This window comes from Schistocerca nitens, chromosome 5 (genome assembly GCF_023898315.1).
Source record: "Schistocerca nitens isolate TAMUIC-IGC-003100 chromosome 5, iqSchNite1.1, whole genome shotgun sequence".
Lineage (NCBI taxonomy): Eukaryota > Metazoa > Arthropoda > Insecta > Orthoptera > Acrididae > Schistocerca > Schistocerca nitens.
The window spans coordinates 108,927,163-108,947,838 of record NC_064618.1 but is presented as its reverse complement, the minus strand read 5'-3'; the positions used below and the strand labels follow the sequence as shown (position 1 = coordinate 108,947,838).

The following is a 20,676-nucleotide window of genomic DNA, read 5'->3' as shown; positions in this document are numbered from 1 at the left end:
ACGTGTTGCACTGTAACAACAGATTAAGTACTTGCAAACTGTAAAAGACAAAAAGCTTTCTGTTCACTAGTCGCCATGGTTGCTAATGGAGCTTTCTAACGGAAGACACAGGAAATAGTGAGTCACGAGGGCACAGGTATACGAACAAAAATTTGAGTTTCATGTAGTGAATTATTTGTAAGTAAAACCGTGACATTCGCTTTGAAACAACCCAGAACTTAGAATGAAATTTTCACTCTACAGCGGAGTGTGCCGTGATATGAAACTTCCTGGCAGATCAAAACTGTGATCCCGGCCGAGACTAGAACTCTGGACCTTTACCTTTCGCGGGCAAGTGCTCTCACAACTGAGCTACCCAAGCACGACTCACGCCTCGTCCTCACAGCTTTAATTCCGCCATTACCTCGCCTCCTACCTTCCAAACTTCACAAAAGCTCTCCTGCGAAACCTTTGCAGAACTAGCACTCCTGTAAGAAAGGATATTGCGGACAAATGGCTTAGCCACGGCCTGGGGGATGTTTCTAGGATGAAATTTTCACTCTACAGCGGAGTAGGCGCTGATAGGAAACTTCCTGGCAGATCAAAACTGTGTGCCGGACCGAGACTCGAACTCGGGACCCTTGCCTTTCGCGGGCAGGTACTCAACCAACTGAGCTTCTACGAAGTCTGGAAGTTAGGAGGCGAGGTACTGGCGGAATTAAGGCTGTGAGGACTGGGAGTGAGTCGTGCTCGGGTAGCTCAGTTGGTACAGCACTTGCCCGCGAAAGGCAAAGGTCTCCAGTTCGAGTTCGAGTCTCGGTCCGGCACATGTCCGCAGCTCGTGGTCGTGCGGTAGCGTTCTCGCTTCCCGCGCCCGGGTTCCCGGGTTAGATTCCCGGCGGGGTTAGGGATTTTCTCTACCTCGTGATGACTGGGTATTGTGTGATGTCCTTAGGTTAGTTAGATTTAAGTAGTTCTAAGTTCTAGGGGACTGATGACCATAGATGTTAAGTCCCATAGTTCTCAGAGCCATTTGAACCATCGGTCCGGCACACAATTTTGATCTTCCAGGAAGTTTTATAGCCACGCCCACTCCTCTGTAGAGTGAAAATTTCACTCTAGAAACATGCCCCAGGCTGTGGCTAAGCCATGTCTCTGCAATATCCTTTCTTCCAGGAGTGCTAATTCTGCAAGTTTCGCAGAAGAGCTTCTGTGAAGTTTGGAAGGTAAGAGGCGAGGTAATGGCGAAATTAAAGCTGTGAGGACGTGCCGTGAGTCGTGCTTGGGTAGCTCAGTTGGTAGAGCACTTGCCCACGAAAGGCAAAGGTCCCGAGTTCGAGTCTCTGTCCGGCACACAGTTTTGATCTGCCAGGAAGTTTCAACCCAGAACTTAACTTTCTTAACAAACTGGACAGCACAGTTTTTCTCTTTGTCTCTGGCTATACACACCTTGCTTTTATCTTTTTTTTCACATTTTGTAACGCCTCAGTTTCTTGTGGTTACAGGTAACCCTGACATTCTCATCTGTGGGAACTGCCGTGAGATGTTCACCGAGCTTCAAGAACTTTTGGAACACAAGAAGACGTACTGCAAGCTGCGATTCACGTGCAAGTGCCACACGCTGGCGGACAATAGTAAGTGATCCATGTTGTATAATCACTAACTGATTTTGCATTGTGAGAGCTGTCTTTGTCAGTACTGCAAACTGGTCCTTCCTTCACAATATTTTTATAATTACTTCTTAATGCTGTGTCATCGCTGACAGGACATGAATTTCCACTCTAACATTCATGCTTGACTGTTGTATTAGATTTAAAACTGTTTTATTTCATGCTGTAACAAATATATTCGATGAAACATCAACAATAACTCAACCACCCAGATTTTCAAAATTCGTTACCTTTTATCATCGCATAATTAATATAAAATTAAAGAAGTCTCCTTGGATACTTGGCGTGCTTCATAACGATAAGTTTCATATCCCTATCTAGAGTCGTAAATGAAACGTTACAGAAGTTGCTACATAACAATATATAGTAAATGTTATACAAAGTGCAGGAGATCGGTTAGCAATATTCCCGTTCGTTACGGTTACGCACTGAGACTCGTTGATAAAGGGTGGGTGAACTGAGAGAGACATAGTTAAACTGCATTATATCTCGGTATTATTACACAGATAATAAACGATGACATAATTATACGCATAAGGTCTCTACCTTACACATTTATTTCACATTTTAATGCGTGTTATTAGCTAACGAGCAAGATATAGCACTAATAAATGGAATAAATCACTTTTCACATATCCCAGTAAGGAAACCACGACGCGCATGCATGATTCAGATATTTAAACACAGTAACTTAAAGATGATAACATACTTCTCGATTAATTAAACATTAGTTTTTGGCGCTCATTTTAACTACTTCTGCTCCAAAATACAAATAAATCATTAAAACATCGTCTGCCGTAAAGTTTCACAGCAATATCGACGATACTTTTATCGTAAATTGTTCATGTCGAGTAATGTTTTTAGTATTCATTCCATACTTTTGGATGTTTTACTGATACTTTTACGCTGTATATTACAGCATCTCCGAGCCTTGTGAAACACTGTACTGCATAACGGCAGTGTGTGTGTGTGTGTGTGTGTGTGTGTGTATGTGTGTATGAACGCGCGCGTTTGTGTGTCCGCCCACTCCACTGAAGCTCTGATGAATTTTTATATTTCGGGCTCGTTTGACGTTACCAAGCGTCGCGCTCCGGTTGGGGAATTCGCTGTCAGAGAACAGGTGTATACTGTTTACACCGTAAACAACGTGTTATTTGACCAGGTAGACAGCGCAGCGTGGACCACGCACCGTAGCTCTTTTAACGGGACCTTCCTCACATATTTGTTGTAGTGCTTTGTTACACAATGTGTCCCAAAACACTGTACACAGTTCTTGAACGTTCGTTTAGAAAATGAGAAACAAGCAAAACAATACGTAGGTCTCCCAGAAAGCAGACGTTCCATGTATGCACGCATCGACATGATATGTTACATTACGAGAAATAAGTACAAATGTCTATATATGAAGGTAGTATCTGTTCCCGAAAGAACAGATGCCATCGATGACCGTGCAGCTTCTCTAGAATGAAATGATAATTAAATCGACACCCTAGCTGCAAACCGATGTTGGTATATATCATTGGGGACGTGTTGAAAATGTGTGCCCCGACCGGGACTCGAACCCGGGATCTCCTACTTACTTGGCAGATGCTCTATCCTTCTGGGGCACCGAGGGCACAGAGGATAGCGTGACTGCAGGGACTATCTCGCGCACGCCTCCCGCGAGACCCACATTCCCAACATGTCCATACCAGTACATTCGTAGTGCGCCTAATAGATGTTTGCCCATCACACTCATTACTGGTGGCAGACTAATCTGCCAAGTCCCGTAGGAGATTCAGGGTTCGAGTCCCGGTCGGGGCACGTATTTTCAACATGTCCCCAATGATGTATACCAACGTCTGTTTGCAGCTAGGGTACAAATGTGTTGTCAAAATGCAAAAAATTTGAATTAGTTGGTATGACTGCGATTGTCCGAAAAAGTCATCAAAACAGTTATACTGAAATAATAAATAAACAATAGATATCAAAAGACTGTTACAAGAATGCTTCATGTCTTAGAAATAAATCATATTTTAAGAGGCATAGCTCTGGTCACTACTAATGTCGAATTATCCAACGTTGATTTCCGCGTATGGAGCGATGAATACTTGTGTGTAAAATATAGTGACAGGCCGGCCCGTGTGGCCGAACGGTTCTAGGCGCTTCAGTCTGTAACAGCGCGACCGCTACGGCGCAGGTTCGAATCCTGGCTCGGGCATGAATATGTGTGATGTCCTTAGGTTAGTTAGGTTTAATTAGTTCTAAGTTCTAGGGGACTGATGACCTCAGCTGTTAAGTCCCATAGTGCTCAGAGCCATTTGAACCATTTGAACCAACAAAGTGACGTCCACATGATGTCACTGCCAAGTAACGTAGCTCGAGCAAACTTGGACCATACGGAGGAATAACACAAAATGTAACTGAAAGAAATGCGCAATGCGGCGAACGGAGATGACCCTTTTATTCAAAGAAAATAATTTCACTGGTCACCGCATTTATGATGGTCCCCGAGGCGGAACATAGTTCGGAACAGGATGTGTGATCACCACTGCGTACTCTCATGTTGACTACGAGGTTACTAAGGAGCTCTTGTGGAAGGATGTTCCATCCCCATCCCTCCAGCAGATCAGTTGACAGCTGCTGGATGGTCCTTCGTCCATGGCAACGTGCTAGAATACATCACCCCAACGGTTCCCACAGGTGTACGATGGGATCTGAGTCCCAGATATTCGCCGAATATCCTCTCGTTCCAACAGCCTCTCCACCTCTGTACGGCAAATGTATTTCTAGCGCGCCCACATGCACCGACAAGCATTCAGATGTTTTCAGCAGAGCCGGCTGGTGAGTGGAAGACGTTACCATAGTAAAACCTTGCCATCCCTGTGGCCAGAAAGACAGCACGTTGCAGAGCACGCATGCTGTCCGTGGTGATCACACACGCTATTAAGGACCGTGTCCCGTCTTTTGTAAAACAACAGGGGACCATCATGAGTCACGGTGAGTGGAGTGTAATTATTACCCTCGGAAAAATGTCGCATGTGTTCATCTGACTGCGCATTTCTTTAACTTACCTTCATTGCTATAGCCGGACGGTGTGGCCGAGCGGTTCTAGGCGCTTCAGTCTGGAACCGCGCGACCGCAAGGGTCGCAGGTTCGAATCCTGTCTCGGGCATGGATATGCGTGATGTCCTTAGGTTAGTTAGGTTTAAATAGTTCGAAGTTTGAAACACGTATGTTGTGCGGCAGCGATGCTGAGACATTGTAGAATCTCTGACCAGAGCAGTTGCGCTCGACTCGCAGTAGCGAGCAGTCAGTCAGTCTGCAGTAGTGTGTCGCGAGCAGTCGCGTAAAGTAGTCTGTTGGTAGCTGTCGCTGAGAGTAATATGTCTGTAGCAGTTGCGTCGGCGGGCGTCGGCACAGCGATGGTCAAGATTCAGGACAAGGTATAATTTTGTTAAATAAATGTTTATGCAGCTTTGCGCTTATCAGATAATGTAAGGTCCACTCATTGTAATTTAACTTTCAAAAATCGCCCCCAATAATAATTTGGATTTAAAAACAAATTTACAAACAATCATTCAAATTCCCTCCATTTCCCTTTAACAAAATTTTTCAAAAAAAAAGGCAATTGCAATGTTTTTCCTCCAACCCGCAGCCAACAATAAGAGCAGAATTTTGACATGCAGTTTTAATAAGGTAAGAAATTTATTCTGAATTCGCACAGGGCAAACACCGACATTTCGGTTTAATTGAGTTCTGGTTATCACTGCAGTTTCATTGTGATGGGATTAGCGTTCATTATATTATGGGAACTTGTACTTGAGTCAGATAGCGAGCTTTCATTTAATTTGTCTTTGCCATTAATAATTTTGTGGGGAGCTTACATTTAGCTCCAGGTCCATTTCCATTTGAATAAGATATAGTCTTTCATTTTCTTTGTGGGGAGGTTACACTTGGCGACACCCAGTCCAGGATCGTATTTCGTGAGAATCTTTTGAAAAAACAGTCAGATATCTGCTCTTATTGTTTAGTTATAATTATAATTTGCGCAACGCTTTTACTAATTTGTGACTTTCTTTCTTCAGATCATCGGCAATTCGTTGCTCTGTTGAATTTGTGTGTTGTTTTTGCATTGTGATTATTTCTTTTGTGAATATTTTGTCTGTTGTAAAAAATGCCGCGAAAGACTGTGAATAGTGTATCGCGAGGTATTGTGAATGAAATCACCGATTCGAACAACATGACCGATAGCAATTGTGAAGCGCAGTGTAATGATGACAATCCTGCGTTCGCTAACAATCAGTGCGTTCCAACCAATAATGATGATTTTCAGCTTAATGATGAACAAACGAACTCGGTTATGTCCTCTGTTAATTTGACGACAATTGATGATGCGGGGAGCTCTATTGTAATGAGCGCTGCCCAGCTTAACACACCAGATTTGGGAAATTCAAGTAACGTACAGACAAATATTTCAAATGAAAATGAACGGGACACAGAAAGTACGCCGGATTTATTTAATTCCGAAATAGTGAGTGACAGTGTACGTCCGACTGATAATCCTTTTTGTGAATCTCAGAATAACCAAATGGTTACGGAAAGCGAGACAATTCCAGATCCACCAGTAAACAGCACACAGAATATAAACGCTAATTTTGACTGGGTACGAACTATGACAAGTTTGCTACAACAACAATTTAGTGAAAATAACAAACAGCTTAGAGAACAGAACAAACAAGATAACGAAAATCTTAAACAACACTTAAATGAGAAATTAGACAACAATTCCAGACAGTTAAATGAGAAATTAGACAACAATTCCAGGCAGCTTAGTGAACAAATTAGAGCCGTTGCCGCGCAGTGCCATGACACTAAGGAACAGTTACGCGAGGAAATTGAGGCTTGTTCACGAAAAAGTAGCGAAGAAATTAAGTCTGTTGCTCAGGATTTAAAGGAAATGCAAACATCTACAACAGAAACACTAAGAGCGGAAATTAGTACAGTCGCTAAACAATGCTCTGAAAAGGCTACACAATTACGCGACGAATTTAAAGCAATGACGGTAGAACTTTCGCGCACAGTGGATGAAAAGATTGACGCGAAATTCGAACAACAGAACACTCAGATTAACGAACGTCTTAGTCTTCACATACAAAATAGTGATACGCGTTTCCGCAAATTCATTGAGGATCAAAATCAAGTAAAACGTCAAGTCATGGAAACAATCACAGCACAGAGACAGGAAGACAAACGCAAAATGTTTGCGAAGGCGAAAACATACGTAGACAACAATATTGCTACAGTGTCCGACAAAATTAATACTCTCGAACAGTCGAACACAGAATTAGGTGATGAGATTTCTGACCTAAAATCAAAAACAGATACACACACAGCAAATATTCAAACAGTGACCGATAGACTCGAACAATTAGAGCTAACACAGGATTCAGATGTCGTCAAAGATGACGTTAGAAAACTGAACGAAACTGCACGTAAATTGCAAAACCAGATTAATGCCACAGACTCTAAAACCGATGATCAGGCAAAAATACTGACTGAAAAATATGATGAATTGGCCAGTCGTATTGATGCTATCGAAAATGCTAACGACAATAAATCAGACGATACTTCACCAGTTTTATTTAATCAAACGCCTGAATTTCAAAATTTACAGCAGACGATTAATGAGATTGATTCGTCTAATAACACCTTACGTAGAAAACTGTCAAGCTTACAACAAGAAGTAACACAGATAAAAACCACTTCAGTTAATAACACAGCACAGCAGACGCCACTTTTCGAACATTGGCCAGACTCACGCAGCGCGTGTAATTTGGGTAATCTACAGAGAGTACGGGACTTAGATTCCGGACAACCACAGTTCAACAGATTTTCTTGCAATACTGATCCTGTTCCATCACACAGAGACGATAGTTTCGATTACAAACATTTTCTGTCAGTAAGAAAATTTAAAGTGTTTAAAAACGACAGAACACAGATTCACCCGCTAGATTGGATCCAACAATTTAGCTTTGCTTTTCCACCGACTTGGCCTGTAACGCATAAACTTGAATTTATTTGCAGCTTTTTGGAAGGCGAACCGGCAACTCGTATGAGGCCGATCGCGAGACAATGTTATTCAGTGGAAGAGTTTCAGAATGCGTTTCTATCTGCGTATTGGTCAAAGACGACACAGCGCGGAATTAAAGATCAGTTAATTAGCTTACCAAATTATGAGAACTCAAATTTTCCGAGTGTGACACAATTCTTTGAGCACATGGTGCAGCAAAACCAATATTTAAGTGAACCTTATAGTGAATCCGCACTCATTCAATTATGTATCTCTAAATTACCACGGTCATTAAGAGTTTCACTTCTAACCGGTCAGCAAAAAGAAAATATTTCAGCATTCAGGGATCTATTGCAGCTTTTAGAAGTGCAGCAATCTGATTATTCTTTTGTGAACAAAAACTTTTCATATAACAACCAAGGCCAACAAACGTACGGCAATTATGATCAGTCACGTAATTTTAATAGGAGAAATAACAGACGCTTTAGGACCGACAACCACCAGAACTTAAATCACAGACAAAATTCTGATTACCAATATCATCAAAATGTTCAGCAACAGGAACCACCTTTTAGTAACAATAGACGTTTTCCGCCACAACAACATGAAAGTCAGCCGGCTAGCATACCTAACCAACAATGGAATGCACAAGGTCAACCAGGCTTTAATGTTTCACCGCGTGCACGTGTAGTCCCAGATCCAACAAATAGTAACGCACGGCAGCAAGGAAATGACTACGTACAAAGAAGACAGTATTTTAATTCCTATCGCAATGCACCGTATAGGAATGACTATCACGACAGACGTAATAATGACGAGCGCAATTATCAACGTACATATAATAACAGTCGATCTTACCAGCAACAAAATCATCAGCAACAACATATTCTAGTAAATGAACCCGACAGTAGATATCATCCGGAGCGTAACACGTCTGGAAGAAGTAATAGAACTGTTCAAATTGTAGAAATGCCACAACATTCCCCTGATAATAGTAACACGTCAGATAGAATCTGACTAGATACCGTACAGGACGTATCTTCCAATAACACAAGCACTAGTTTTGACACGCAAAATGTTGTTCACGAGAATGTAATTACGTTTGACGACATCAGAGACACTCTTTTGCAGGAAAAACCAGTTGTTCAGAAAACCGTTTCACATCCTGTCATCGAAATTAAAATAGGTTCATCGAAATTTTCAGCAGTAATTGATTCTGGGTCACCTATGTCAGTCATTAATGAGGAAACTTTTAACGAGTGTAACAAAGAGAATACGTATCCCACATTACCATTAGGCAAAACAAAAGTGAAAGGAGCAGTATCAAGTAAAGGTGTAGACGTTAAATTACAGACACATTTGTCATTTTGTATTGGAGGTCATACTTTTCATTCAAATTTTTGGATTGTTCCCTTGTTGACAACAGACGTTATTTTAGGCATGAACTTTCTGGTACAACACGACGCAGTGGTTGATTTTCAAAATTCTTATTTAATGTTGAAGGACGAAAATGTACAATTAGCTTTAGAGTTTCAGCATTCTTTATCTGCGGAAGAACAAACAATTAACCGCACAGAGGTCATTTCGGCAACACGTAATATAGACTGTAATCCCACATTGTTCACAGACACGTACGTACATAATTATAATACTCCAGACGAAGCTGACTACGACGTAATACAGATGATTTCCGATAAAGTTAAACAAAGCAGTGCAAATTCAGACGACGAACGAACGCAGTTACACAAAATTCTTTTACAGCAAGCTCCAGTTTTCGACAACATTCCTGGTACTATGTCCGGTTTTATGTATGAATTTCAGGTGAAACAGCACGACACATTTAAAGCTAAGCATTATCCCATTCCATATATCCATAGGGAACAAGTCAAAAAAGAATTGCAAGACATGCTCGATCAAGGAATTATTGAACCAGCAGTTAGTCCGTACATAAACCCACTGCACATTGTTAAGAAAAAAGATGGCTCACTTCGGCTTGTACTTGATTCACGACATATTAATGACATTATTATTAATGAAACAGATCGACCACAGACATTAGAGGAACTTTTACAGAAATTTCACGGTACTGCTATTTATTCCACATTAGATTTGAAATCGGGATTTTGGCAAATTCAACTTCATCCGAATTGCAGAAAGTATACAGCTTTTCTCTGTTTCGGCGACTGTTATCAGTTTTGCAAATTACCATTCGGCTTAACTATTTCTTCTGCAGCTTTTATTCGCGGTTTGAATACAGTACTTCCGACAGAACTTAAAGACAGAATTACGACGTACGTAGATGACATTCTTATTGCAGAAGCTAACTGGTCTGAACACAATCTGATTTTAGAACAACTGTTACAAACTTTTCATGCACAAGGACTTACAGTTAACCTCAGTAAATCGCATTTTGGCAAAACTTCTATAAAATTTCTTGGACACGTAATTTCAGCAGAAGGCATTGCGCCTGATCCAGAAAAACTTCAAGCTCTACGTGACATTACTGTTCCTACAACGAAGAAACAACTACGCAGTTTTTTGGGTTTAATTAACTTTTTTCGCAAATTTATTCATCACTCTGCTTTAGACACGCCTAGATTATGCCAATTAACAGGTAAAAACACTATTTGGTCTTGGGATAAGCAAGCACACTCTGAATTCGTGAACCTGAAAGATGCTTTGTTGAATGCTCCACTTTTATCGCACCCAGATCTTACACGAAATTTTTCCATTGCCACCGACAGTTCCAACACCGCTTTAGGCGTACACATTTTTCAGGAAATTGAAGAAGATGGCTCAACAGTAATCAAAAACATCGCATTTGCAAGTCGCATTCTGTCGCCTGCTGAACGAAATTATTCCGTCACAGAATTGGAAACGTTATGTGTTGTATGGGCTTTTACGAGATTTCGGCACTTTCTTTATGGAAGACACACCACAGTTTACACAGATCACAGAGCTATTCAATTTTTACTTTCAGCTAAATTCACTCATGACAGACTGAGCAGATGGAAACTTTATTTACAGGAATTTAATTTTACAATAGTTCACATTCCCGGCACACAAAATGTTATAGCAGACGCACTGTCGCGTTCTCTCAGCAACAATCAGGAAGACGTAGCAACCAATTTCTGCAAAGCAAATTTCAGCGTCATGTACATTCAACAAGTCGCATTTGAAAATTTTATTTCATCGTCATTACAGGACATAGCACGAGAGCAAAGCAAAGACAATGTATGGAAAGAAATTAAACACCTTTGGCAAGATAAGAATAATGTTACGATTAGAAACCACTACACTGTACGCAATGACATTCTGTTTCGCCGCTCTCATCCTGACAGCAACAACTGGTTACTATGCATTCCTGACGAACTGGTTAACAAATTAATCTGGTACACTCATTTAAGCTACGCACATTATGGAGCAAGAAAATGTTTTCTTATACTGAGACAGAACTGTTATTTTACAAACATGGAAAAACGTATACGACGAGTTTTAGCGTCATGTAAAATTTGCCAGAAAGCTAAGTCAGACACCACTTCACACATTCCTCCATTATATCCAATTGTACCTGTTAAATTAAGACATATGGCCGCAGTAGACATTTTTGGTCCAATTCCGAGAACTAACAGAGGTTTTTGCTACATCTTTGTCGCTGTTGAACTCACTTCAAAATTTGTTACTTTCACTCCGTTACGCAAAGCTACTGCTAAAACTGTTTCGAAAGCATTTGTAAAACATTTCTTATTTCATGTAGGGCATGTGATGAAAGTAATTTCAGATAATGGATCACAATTTCGTTCTGCTATATGGACACGCATGTTACGAGCTAGAAACATTTCTCCGATTTATATATCCAAGTACCACGCTTCTTCGAACCCTTGTGAACGATTAATGAAAGAAATTGGTAAACTGTGTAGAATATACTGCCACAAAAGACATGTTAATTGGGACACACACATACACTCATTCCAAGATGTAATTAATTCCATTCCAAATGAATCCACTATGCTATCTCCGTATGTTATACTGAAAAACGTTGAACCACCAAACAAAATTAAAGAATTAGTAACATTTCCTACATCTCGTCGATTACGACACCACGAAATAATTGACATTGCGCTGAACAACATCAAACGTGCCGCAGAGCGCCGGAGAAGACAGCAAAAACAGGTTTGTAGACGCCGAGACTTTCACGTTGGACAGAAGATATTAGTACGAACACACTATTTATCCAGCAAATTAAAAGGTAAGTGCAGTAAATTTGAACTTCTGTACGCAGGTCCATATCGGATTCGTAGCATTCCTCACCCCAATGTTGTACACGTCGAAACTCTGAGAACTAGAAAATCGAAAGGCAATCACCATATCTCCAATGTTAAAGCGTTTATTGAATGAACATACATAATGAGTTATCACACGGTAATACATTTTCCAGATATTTATGTGAACAATTATTGATGACTATCGTATTTTTCTTGGCAAATGCCCGGCAAGGTAAGGTTAGCAGGTCGCTCTTCTTGTCGTTACACATCAGACCGTGCACATTTTTTTCAAAAGAACTTATACATTTTATGACCAGTTATGCAAGTATAATTATATGACTAATTACTGATGATGACTATCGTATTTTTCTTGGCAAGTGCCCGGCAAGGTAAGGTTAGCAGGTCGCTTTTCTTGTCGTTACACATCAGACTGTGCAGATTTTTTCATTTTTTTTTTGCGTATGATTGTTTTCCTGTCTTGTTTATATACACTGTGAACTAGTTAAGGTATAACACACTCCATTTGACTTTGACATTTTTGCCCTATGATATCTCAACATCGTGACTGTTTTACATTTTTCTTTTTTTTGCTGCTGCATTATGATATTCTCTGTACATTTTTTATTTTGCCTTTGAACACTGTCTATGCTTTTGACATATTACGTTTTTCTGTCATGTTATGCTGTATGCTTAATTATTCTCTGTACACTTTTTGCCTTTGAACACTGTCTATGCTTTTGAGATATTACGTTTTCTGTCATGTTATGTTGTATGCTTAATTGAGTCACCATTAACCAGTCACTATTTAATGGGTATATGATTTAAATGCAAGACATTAATCTTTGTTCATCAATTTCAGAAATAAATGATGCGTACAGGAAATGAATTAAACAGAAGTGGGAATTTCACCTATGGAATAAACGAAAGAAGATGCAATAAGCTAATGAGGACGAGTAAATGGATCAGAATTAACAAGCATTAACCAGAATATATTATACACATCGCAGAATAGCAGTCTTAACTAATTTTTTCTTTCAGAATACAAAGCGATTGATGCAAGCTGTCAGACAGAACTACACATTTTAGTTTTAAGTGATGAAATATGCTAGGGATTAGGAATAGTTGTGTGATGAATAATGAAATGATTTTTGCAGATGATAATGAATGCTGATAATGAATAATGATGAAGAATATGGTACTATGAATAATGAAGTTTTTGTTTACAGGTGATGATAATGATGGAGTTATGATGATATGAATAATGAAGTTTTTCTTTACAGATGAGGATAATGTTGAAGTTATGTATTTATGCTATGTAGTTATTTAAGTATTTGTTGCAGTTTACTTTGACAGCAGGTGTTATATTGCGTAGTAGGATGACTGAAGGTTTTGGAAAGGACAGCTATGGAACACATTTTTTATACACATTTCACTTCCTGTTAATTCGAAGTTCACTACTTTTCAGCATAGTCTGCGTTTCTTCTTTCAGCTCAATAATCCATTTTGTATTTTTTCTAGGAGAAGCTTTTCATGATACTTACTAAACTTGTTACTTATTATACCTGTTCTAGTACTTGCATTTTATTTTTTTTTACCCATTTGTGTCTATCGTTATAAATGTGATCACATTTACTACCTTGTGTCACAACCTTGGTACAGCTGACTCATGACGAATGACGTTACACATTCTTCATTTATATGAACAACCTAGAAGCAATTTTTTTCCTCTTTTTTTTCTTCTTGCTTTCCCGTATAATTAGCTAAAGCAATGTATTGCTAGCACAAAAACAAAATGTATCACCAGTCCCATATAATGTCACTAGTTTATAAGAATTCTGGATAATACTGAAATATGTATTAATTATGCCATTAATTAGCTCTTGTTTTTAATAATGATTTTAGTAAATGGCCACTGAGTGCCAATAATTAGTGTCACTTACTGAAATATGTATTAATTATGCCATTAATTAGCTCTTGTTTTTAATAATGATTTAGTAAATGGCCACTGAGTGCCAATAATTAGTGTCACTTACTGAAATATGTATTAATTATGCCATTAATTAGCTCTTGTTTTTAATAATGATTTAGTAAATGGCCACTGAGTGCCAATAATTAGTGTCACATAATGAACTATGTATTAATTGTCATTAATTAGGTATTGTATTCAATTTTGACTTCATGTCTTTAATAATAGGCCACTGAGTGCCAATAATTACTTGTAAATATGTCATTTGAATGAGGAAAGATGTTTTGTAATACTCCATACTTGATGGCCACTGATTGCCACTCTTGTCTGTAAATTAATTAATGAACATTTTTCTGTAATACTACATTCATGGTACAGAAATGTTCAATAACTGAGCTATGTATGCCGCATACTACTTATGTAATCACCTATTAAGAATTGTCTGTTAGTTAATGTCCTTTAACTTCTGAGCTAACTACCCTGACTTACTGTAATATCCATTTGTCCTATACATCCTCCTAATCATGGAGCACTATATTTGGTTTTTGCACGAATTCTACGTTGGTGTGCCGCTTCTTAAAAGCGTGGTGTTGACACGACATGCTGTCCACCACCGTAAGCGATGAAGACGTTATTATGGTCCCACTGTTTGGTGTACCTGGTATACTGCCAAATGATAGCATGGAATACTACTACGACGTTTCAGTGTCTTGATACGCTGATAAATACTTCTGGGAACGGACCTGCAGATTGTATCACTTAGTATTGTGATTCTGTGGAAAGATATGGACTTTCAGTGCAGCTATGTGCAAACTAAAGTGCTACAACCATGATGCAATCCTTCCTTTCCTATCCTAATAGTGAAAATCATTTTTTTACTAACACCATTTATGTTCATGGCCTATACATTTTTTCTCGATTTGTTGAACTCTAGTGCGAGTACACTTGTGTCACTTGTCGACATGATTTTTGCCATTTGTTGTCAAAATACTAAAGACATTTTCGATTTGTTTTGAAGTGCAGTATGTGTGCACTCTTGTCATCTATATTGTATATACTTTTTGTGATTTGATGATTTTTTCTACTCTTGCGTTTATTTGTTATAAAAAAATGTTCAAAAGTTTTCAGTGCATGTGCACTTATGTGAATATGTTTTCAACTGAACTACAGTGCCTGTGCACTCTTCTCAATTTTCGATATGATTTGTGTTCATTCTGTATACCTTTTATGATTTATGTCATTTGTTACTCTTGTATATACATTTCGTCTTTTACTGATATGTTCTCCACTGCAGTGCATGTGCACTCATGACACTTGTCAACATGATTTTTTTTTTTTGCCTGTTATGAAACTGCTAAAGAATTTTTCAGTGTGTGTACACTTTGTTATCTGTCAAATAATTTGTATATACATTTTTCCTGATTTGTTTTGTACTTATATTTTGTCTTGTCTGTAATGTTTTGTAATCGGTGCATGCGCACAACATTTAATTCATGTGATACATCTAAATATTTTGTAAATGTTAATTAATTAAAAGAAAAATTTGTTACGATGGCAAGTCCAAATGACTCACCATCGCTGCCAAATTTTTGCCCCCCCAGTGGAGGGTTATGAAACACGTATGTTGTGCGGCAGCGATGCTGAGACATTGTAGAATCTCTGACCAGAGCAGTTGCGCTCGACTCGCAGTAGCGAGCAGTCAGTCAGTCTGCAGTAGTGTGTCGCGAGCAGTCGCGTAAAGTAGTCTGTTGGTAGCTGTCGCTGAGAGTAATATGTCTGTAGCAGTTGCGTCGGCGGGCGTCGGCACAGCGATGGTCAAGATTCAGGACAAGGTATAATTTTGTTAAATAAATGTTTATGCAGCTTTGCGCTTATCAGATAATGTAAGGTCCACTCATTGTAATTTAACTTTCAAAAATCGCCCCCAATAATAATTTGGATTTAAAAACAAATTTACAAACAATCATTCAAATTCCCTCCATTTCCCTTTAACAAAATTTTTCAAAAAAAAAGGCAATTGCAATGTTTTTCCTCCAACCCGCAGCCAACAATAAGAGCAGAATTTTGACATGCAGTTTTAATAAGGTAAGAAATTTATTCTGAATTCGCACAGGGCAAACACCGACATTTCGGTTTAATTGAGTTCTGGTTATCACTGCAGTTTCATTGTGATGGGATTAGCGTTCATTATATTATGGGAACTTGTACTTGAGTCAGATAGCGAGCTTTCATTTAATTTGTCTTTGCCATTAATAATTTTGTGGGGAGCTTACATTTAGCTCCAGGTCCATTTCCATTTGAATAAGATATAGTCTTTCATTTTCTTTGTGGGGAGGTTACAAGTTCTAGGGGACTGATGACCTCAGATGTTAAGTCCCATAGTGCTCAGAGTCATTTGAACCATTTTCATTGCTATACTGTAGCCGTTGTTTCCCTGTATGGTCCAAGTTTCACAGAGCTGCATTAACTGGCAGTGTCAGATCATGCGAAAGTTGCTTTCGTCCTTCATCTTCGCACATCTGTGTCGTAAAGCTGTGTATTCAGATCAGGCTATTTCAGTGAAACGCGACATAGTTTCGAAAGTTAATTTCTCCTGCGGCTTAAAGCGATACTGTACGAGGTGCATTCAAGTACTAAGGCCTCCGATTTTTTTTCTAATTAACTACTCACCCGAAATCGATGAAACTGGCGTTACTTCTCGACGTAATCGCCCTGCAGACGTACACATTTTTCACAACGCTGACGCCATGATTCCATGGCAGCGGCGAAGGCTTCTTTAGGAGTCTGTTTTGACCACTGCAAAATCGCTGAGGCAGTAGCAGCACGGCTGGTGAATGTGCGGCCACGGAGAGTGTCTTTCATTGTTGGAAAAAGCCAAAAGTCACTAGGAGCCAGGTCAGGTGAGTAGGGAGCATGAGGAATCACTTCAAAGTTGTTATCACGAAGAAACTGTTGCGTAACGTTAGCTCGATGGGCGGGTGCGTTGTCTTGGTGAAACAGCACACCCGCAGCCCTTCCCGGACGTTTTTGTTGCAGAGCAGGATGGAATTTGTTCTTCAAAACATTTTCGTAGGATGCACCTGTTACCGTAGTGCCCTTTGGAACGCAATGGGTAAGGATTACGCCCTCGCTGTCCCAGAACATGGACACCATCATTTTTACAGCACTGGCGGTTACGCGAAATGTTTTTGGTGGCGGTGAATTTGTGTGCTTCCATTGAGCTGACTGGCGCTTTGTTTCTAGATTGAAAAATGGCATCCACGTCTCATCCATTGTCACAACCGACGAAAAGAAAGTCCCATTCATGCTGTCGTTGCGCGTCAACATTGCTTGGCACCATGCCACACGGGCAGCCATGTGGTCGTCCGTCAGCATTCGTGGCACCCACCTGGATGACACTTTTCGCATTTTCAGGTCGTCATGCAGGATTGTGTGCACAGAACCTACAGAAATGCCAACTCTGGAGGCGATCTGTTCAACAGTCATTCGGCGATCCCCCAAAACAATTCTCTCCACTTTCTCGATCATGTCGTCAGACCGGCTTGTGCGAGCCCGAGGTTGTTTCGGTTTGTTGTCACACGATGTTCTGCCTTCATTAAACTGTCGCACCCACGAACGCACTTTTGACACATCCATAACTCCATCACCACATGTCTCCTTCACCTGTCCATGAATTTCAATTGGTTTCACACCACGCAAATTCAGAAAACGAATGATTGCACGCTGTTCAAGTAAGCAAAACGTCCCCATTTTAAGTATTTAAAACAGTTCTTATTATCGCCGCTGGCGGTAAATTCCATCTGCCGTATGGTGCTGCCATCTCTGGGACGTATTGACAATGAACGCGGCCTCATTTTAAAACAATGCGCATGTTTCTATCTCTTTCCTGTCCGGAGAAAAAAAATCGGAGGCCTTAGAACTTGAATGCACCTCGTATTTGTCTGCCTGCAAAAATACCGGTCAGTTCGTAAGCGGTAAGGCAGTTGCTGATTGTATAATTTAAACGTAAGTAAAAATTTTTAAGCTCCTAAGTAAATACAATCTTCTCATTTATTTTATGCACAAATAAACGTAATTCGCCACGCCAAAAGAAATTTTTATGAATTTTCATTCGCTACAGTAAGTCAACCAAGTGCCATTTTTTTAAATTTAATTGCTGGTGCCACCTGAATAGTACGTTCCGACTAACAAACATCTTTATAATGTGTATCAGTGTAAATCACAAAATACCGGGGCAAGTTTTGCTCTTAGACCAACAAAATTTATGGAGTAGAGGAAGAGGTACTCTGATACGCTGGTAACACGTCATTTATTTATTTATTTATTTAGCGTATAGCGCTACACACATGGTTTACACTTATTACATTATGAAATTATATGATAAAATACACTATAAAATACATAAGTGATGGATACATATTCAGATAAAATATAATACATAAACACAATAAAATGTAACGTCACAGCAGATATTTTGCGTTACACAAGTCTTCAAATTCTGACTTCCAAATTGGCGATCCATTCGAGGCAGGGAGGCGTGGCGTTGAAGAAGTCAGCCCGACTACCCTGGTAGGCTCTTAATTCACAGTCCTGGGCGATGTGCTGTATTGTTTGATTAGGTGCCCCACAGTCACAGCTAGGGCTGGGAAGCTTTCCCCACCTGTGTAGATTGTGTGCACATAGAGTGTGTGTAACATCTCAAATGTACTGCATGACGAAACTTACTGAAAGATTACACCTTTGTGCCTGAGAACAACTCGATTCGGGCCGTGGACTTTTCAAGATAGTCTTACCTCCTCAGCTATCTTTGTGCCGTCTCTCGCTCCCTGTAACCCCTCCTTGCTCTCACCGAAGACTGGTTTACTCGTCCTCGCTTCTCCACCTTTGAATTTTCGACAACATTTGCTACGTATTCGTCAGTAACAAATTGTATTGTATAATCACAGATTCCTTGCATTGCACAACTTCATTTTTTTTTTCTTCAATGCCTTCTTTCTAGGTACCTCAGTGTTTTAGTGCGTGAACTTCAGTGCAAGTAATCATGGACACCAAAAACATTTAAACTATGGAATTAAAGACGAGTCAGCCAAGCAGGTGACAGAAGTTATGGGCTACCTCGTAATATCGTGTCGGACCTTCTGTCCTGTTTTGTGCAGCAGCCCGAAGTGGCGTAGTCTCAACATATCGTTCGAAGTCCTCTGCAGAAACACTGAGCCATGCTGCCTCTACACCCGTCCATAGTTGCGAACGTCAAATGATTTTTATTCCAGTCTCTGATCACAATATGAATTCTTTAGACGATGACCGGTTTCAGTCCGTAATGACCATCCTCAGATCTTTTTTACACCATGTCCTAAAGTGATAAGGCCATAATGGCATCGTCAAAACATATAAATATAATCAGCATAGCATCGTGATATAGATCTAAAATAAGGTCCTATGCTGATTATATTGGTATGTTTTGACGATGCCATTATGGCCTTATCACTTTAGGACATGGTGTAAAAAAGACCTGAGGATGGTCATTCCGGAGTGAAACCGCTCATCGTCTAAAGAATTCATATTGTGATCGAAGACTGGAATAAAAAACATTTGACAGTATTGGATCACTGTTTGTATACGCGACCATGTCGCAGTTGGTGAAATTGCGAACGTGTTGTCAGTTCACGATTTTGTGCACGAAATGACCCCTCGATTGTGTCCAACGGATGTTCGATCGGATTTATCTCTGGAGGCCTGGGTGGCCAAATTATGAACTCGAACGCTCTTCAAACCAACTGCGAAGAACTGCGGGCCGCTGAAATGGAGCATTCTCATCCATAAAAATCCCATCATTGTCTGCGAACATGAAGTCCAGGAATGGCTGAAAATGGTCCCTAAGTAGCCGAACGTAACCATTTCCAGTCAATGATCGGTTCAGTTGGATCAAAGGACCCTGTGAATCCCATATGGAGCCACCACCAGCTTGCACAGTGCCTCGTTGACAACTTGGGTCCATGGCTTCGAGAGGTCTACGCCACACTCGAACCCTCCCATCAGCTGTTACAAGCTGAAATCGGGACTCACTTGATCAAGTAAGGGTTTCCTAGTCGTCTACGTATAACGGATATGGTCACCAGCACAGAAAATGCGCTGCGGGCGATGTCGTGCTGTTAGGAAAGGCACTTGCGGCGGTACTCTGCTGCCATACCCCATTAACACCAAATTTCCCCGCACTGTCCTAACAGATACGTTAGTCGTACGCCTCACATTATGTCTGGACTCCTTCCCAAATATTGGGATTGAAGTCTTAACGTGCTGTCCAGTGGTTTGGTCACCCATTATTTGTAAGTGGTCACTCAGCCACCGTTAATTATTTTTACCTGTTTGTACTGCTATTTTATTTTTAGTTTTATCTCCCTGTTTTGATGTGCTGTGTCCAATCTTGCAATTTGAACAATACCCATTCTCTCACAATTCGGCTCTGAATTGAACTTTTGGGAACGGGCGCTGATAACCTCGCTGTTGTGCGCCCTAAAACACTAATAATAATAATCATCATCATCATCGTTTCTGCGGTTATTTTTCGAAGGTTTTCTTGTCTATTAGCACTAACAACTCTACGCAAACGCTGCTGCTCTCGGTCGCTATGTGCAGGCCTTGCGTTATCCGTGGTGAGAGTCAATGCCTGAAATTTGGTATCCTCGGCACACTATTGACACGGTGGATCTCAGAATATTGAATTCCCTGACGTTTTCCGAAATG

General features: G+C 40.1%; 1 protein-coding gene across 1 annotated transcript in view; it reads left to right on the top strand.

The window, feature by feature from the left end:
• The window catches only part of LOC126259844 (RNA-binding protein Raly-like), a 1,182,113-nt gene that overhangs the window by 1,016,740 nt on the left and 144,697 nt on the right, over positions 1-20,676 (top strand). Inside the window, exon 7 of the mRNA XM_049956900.1 lies at positions 1,485-1,613. Coding sequence (XP_049812857.1) covers positions 1,485-1,613 — 129 coding nt within the window. The remainder of the gene's footprint in view (positions 1-1,484; positions 1,614-20,676) is intronic.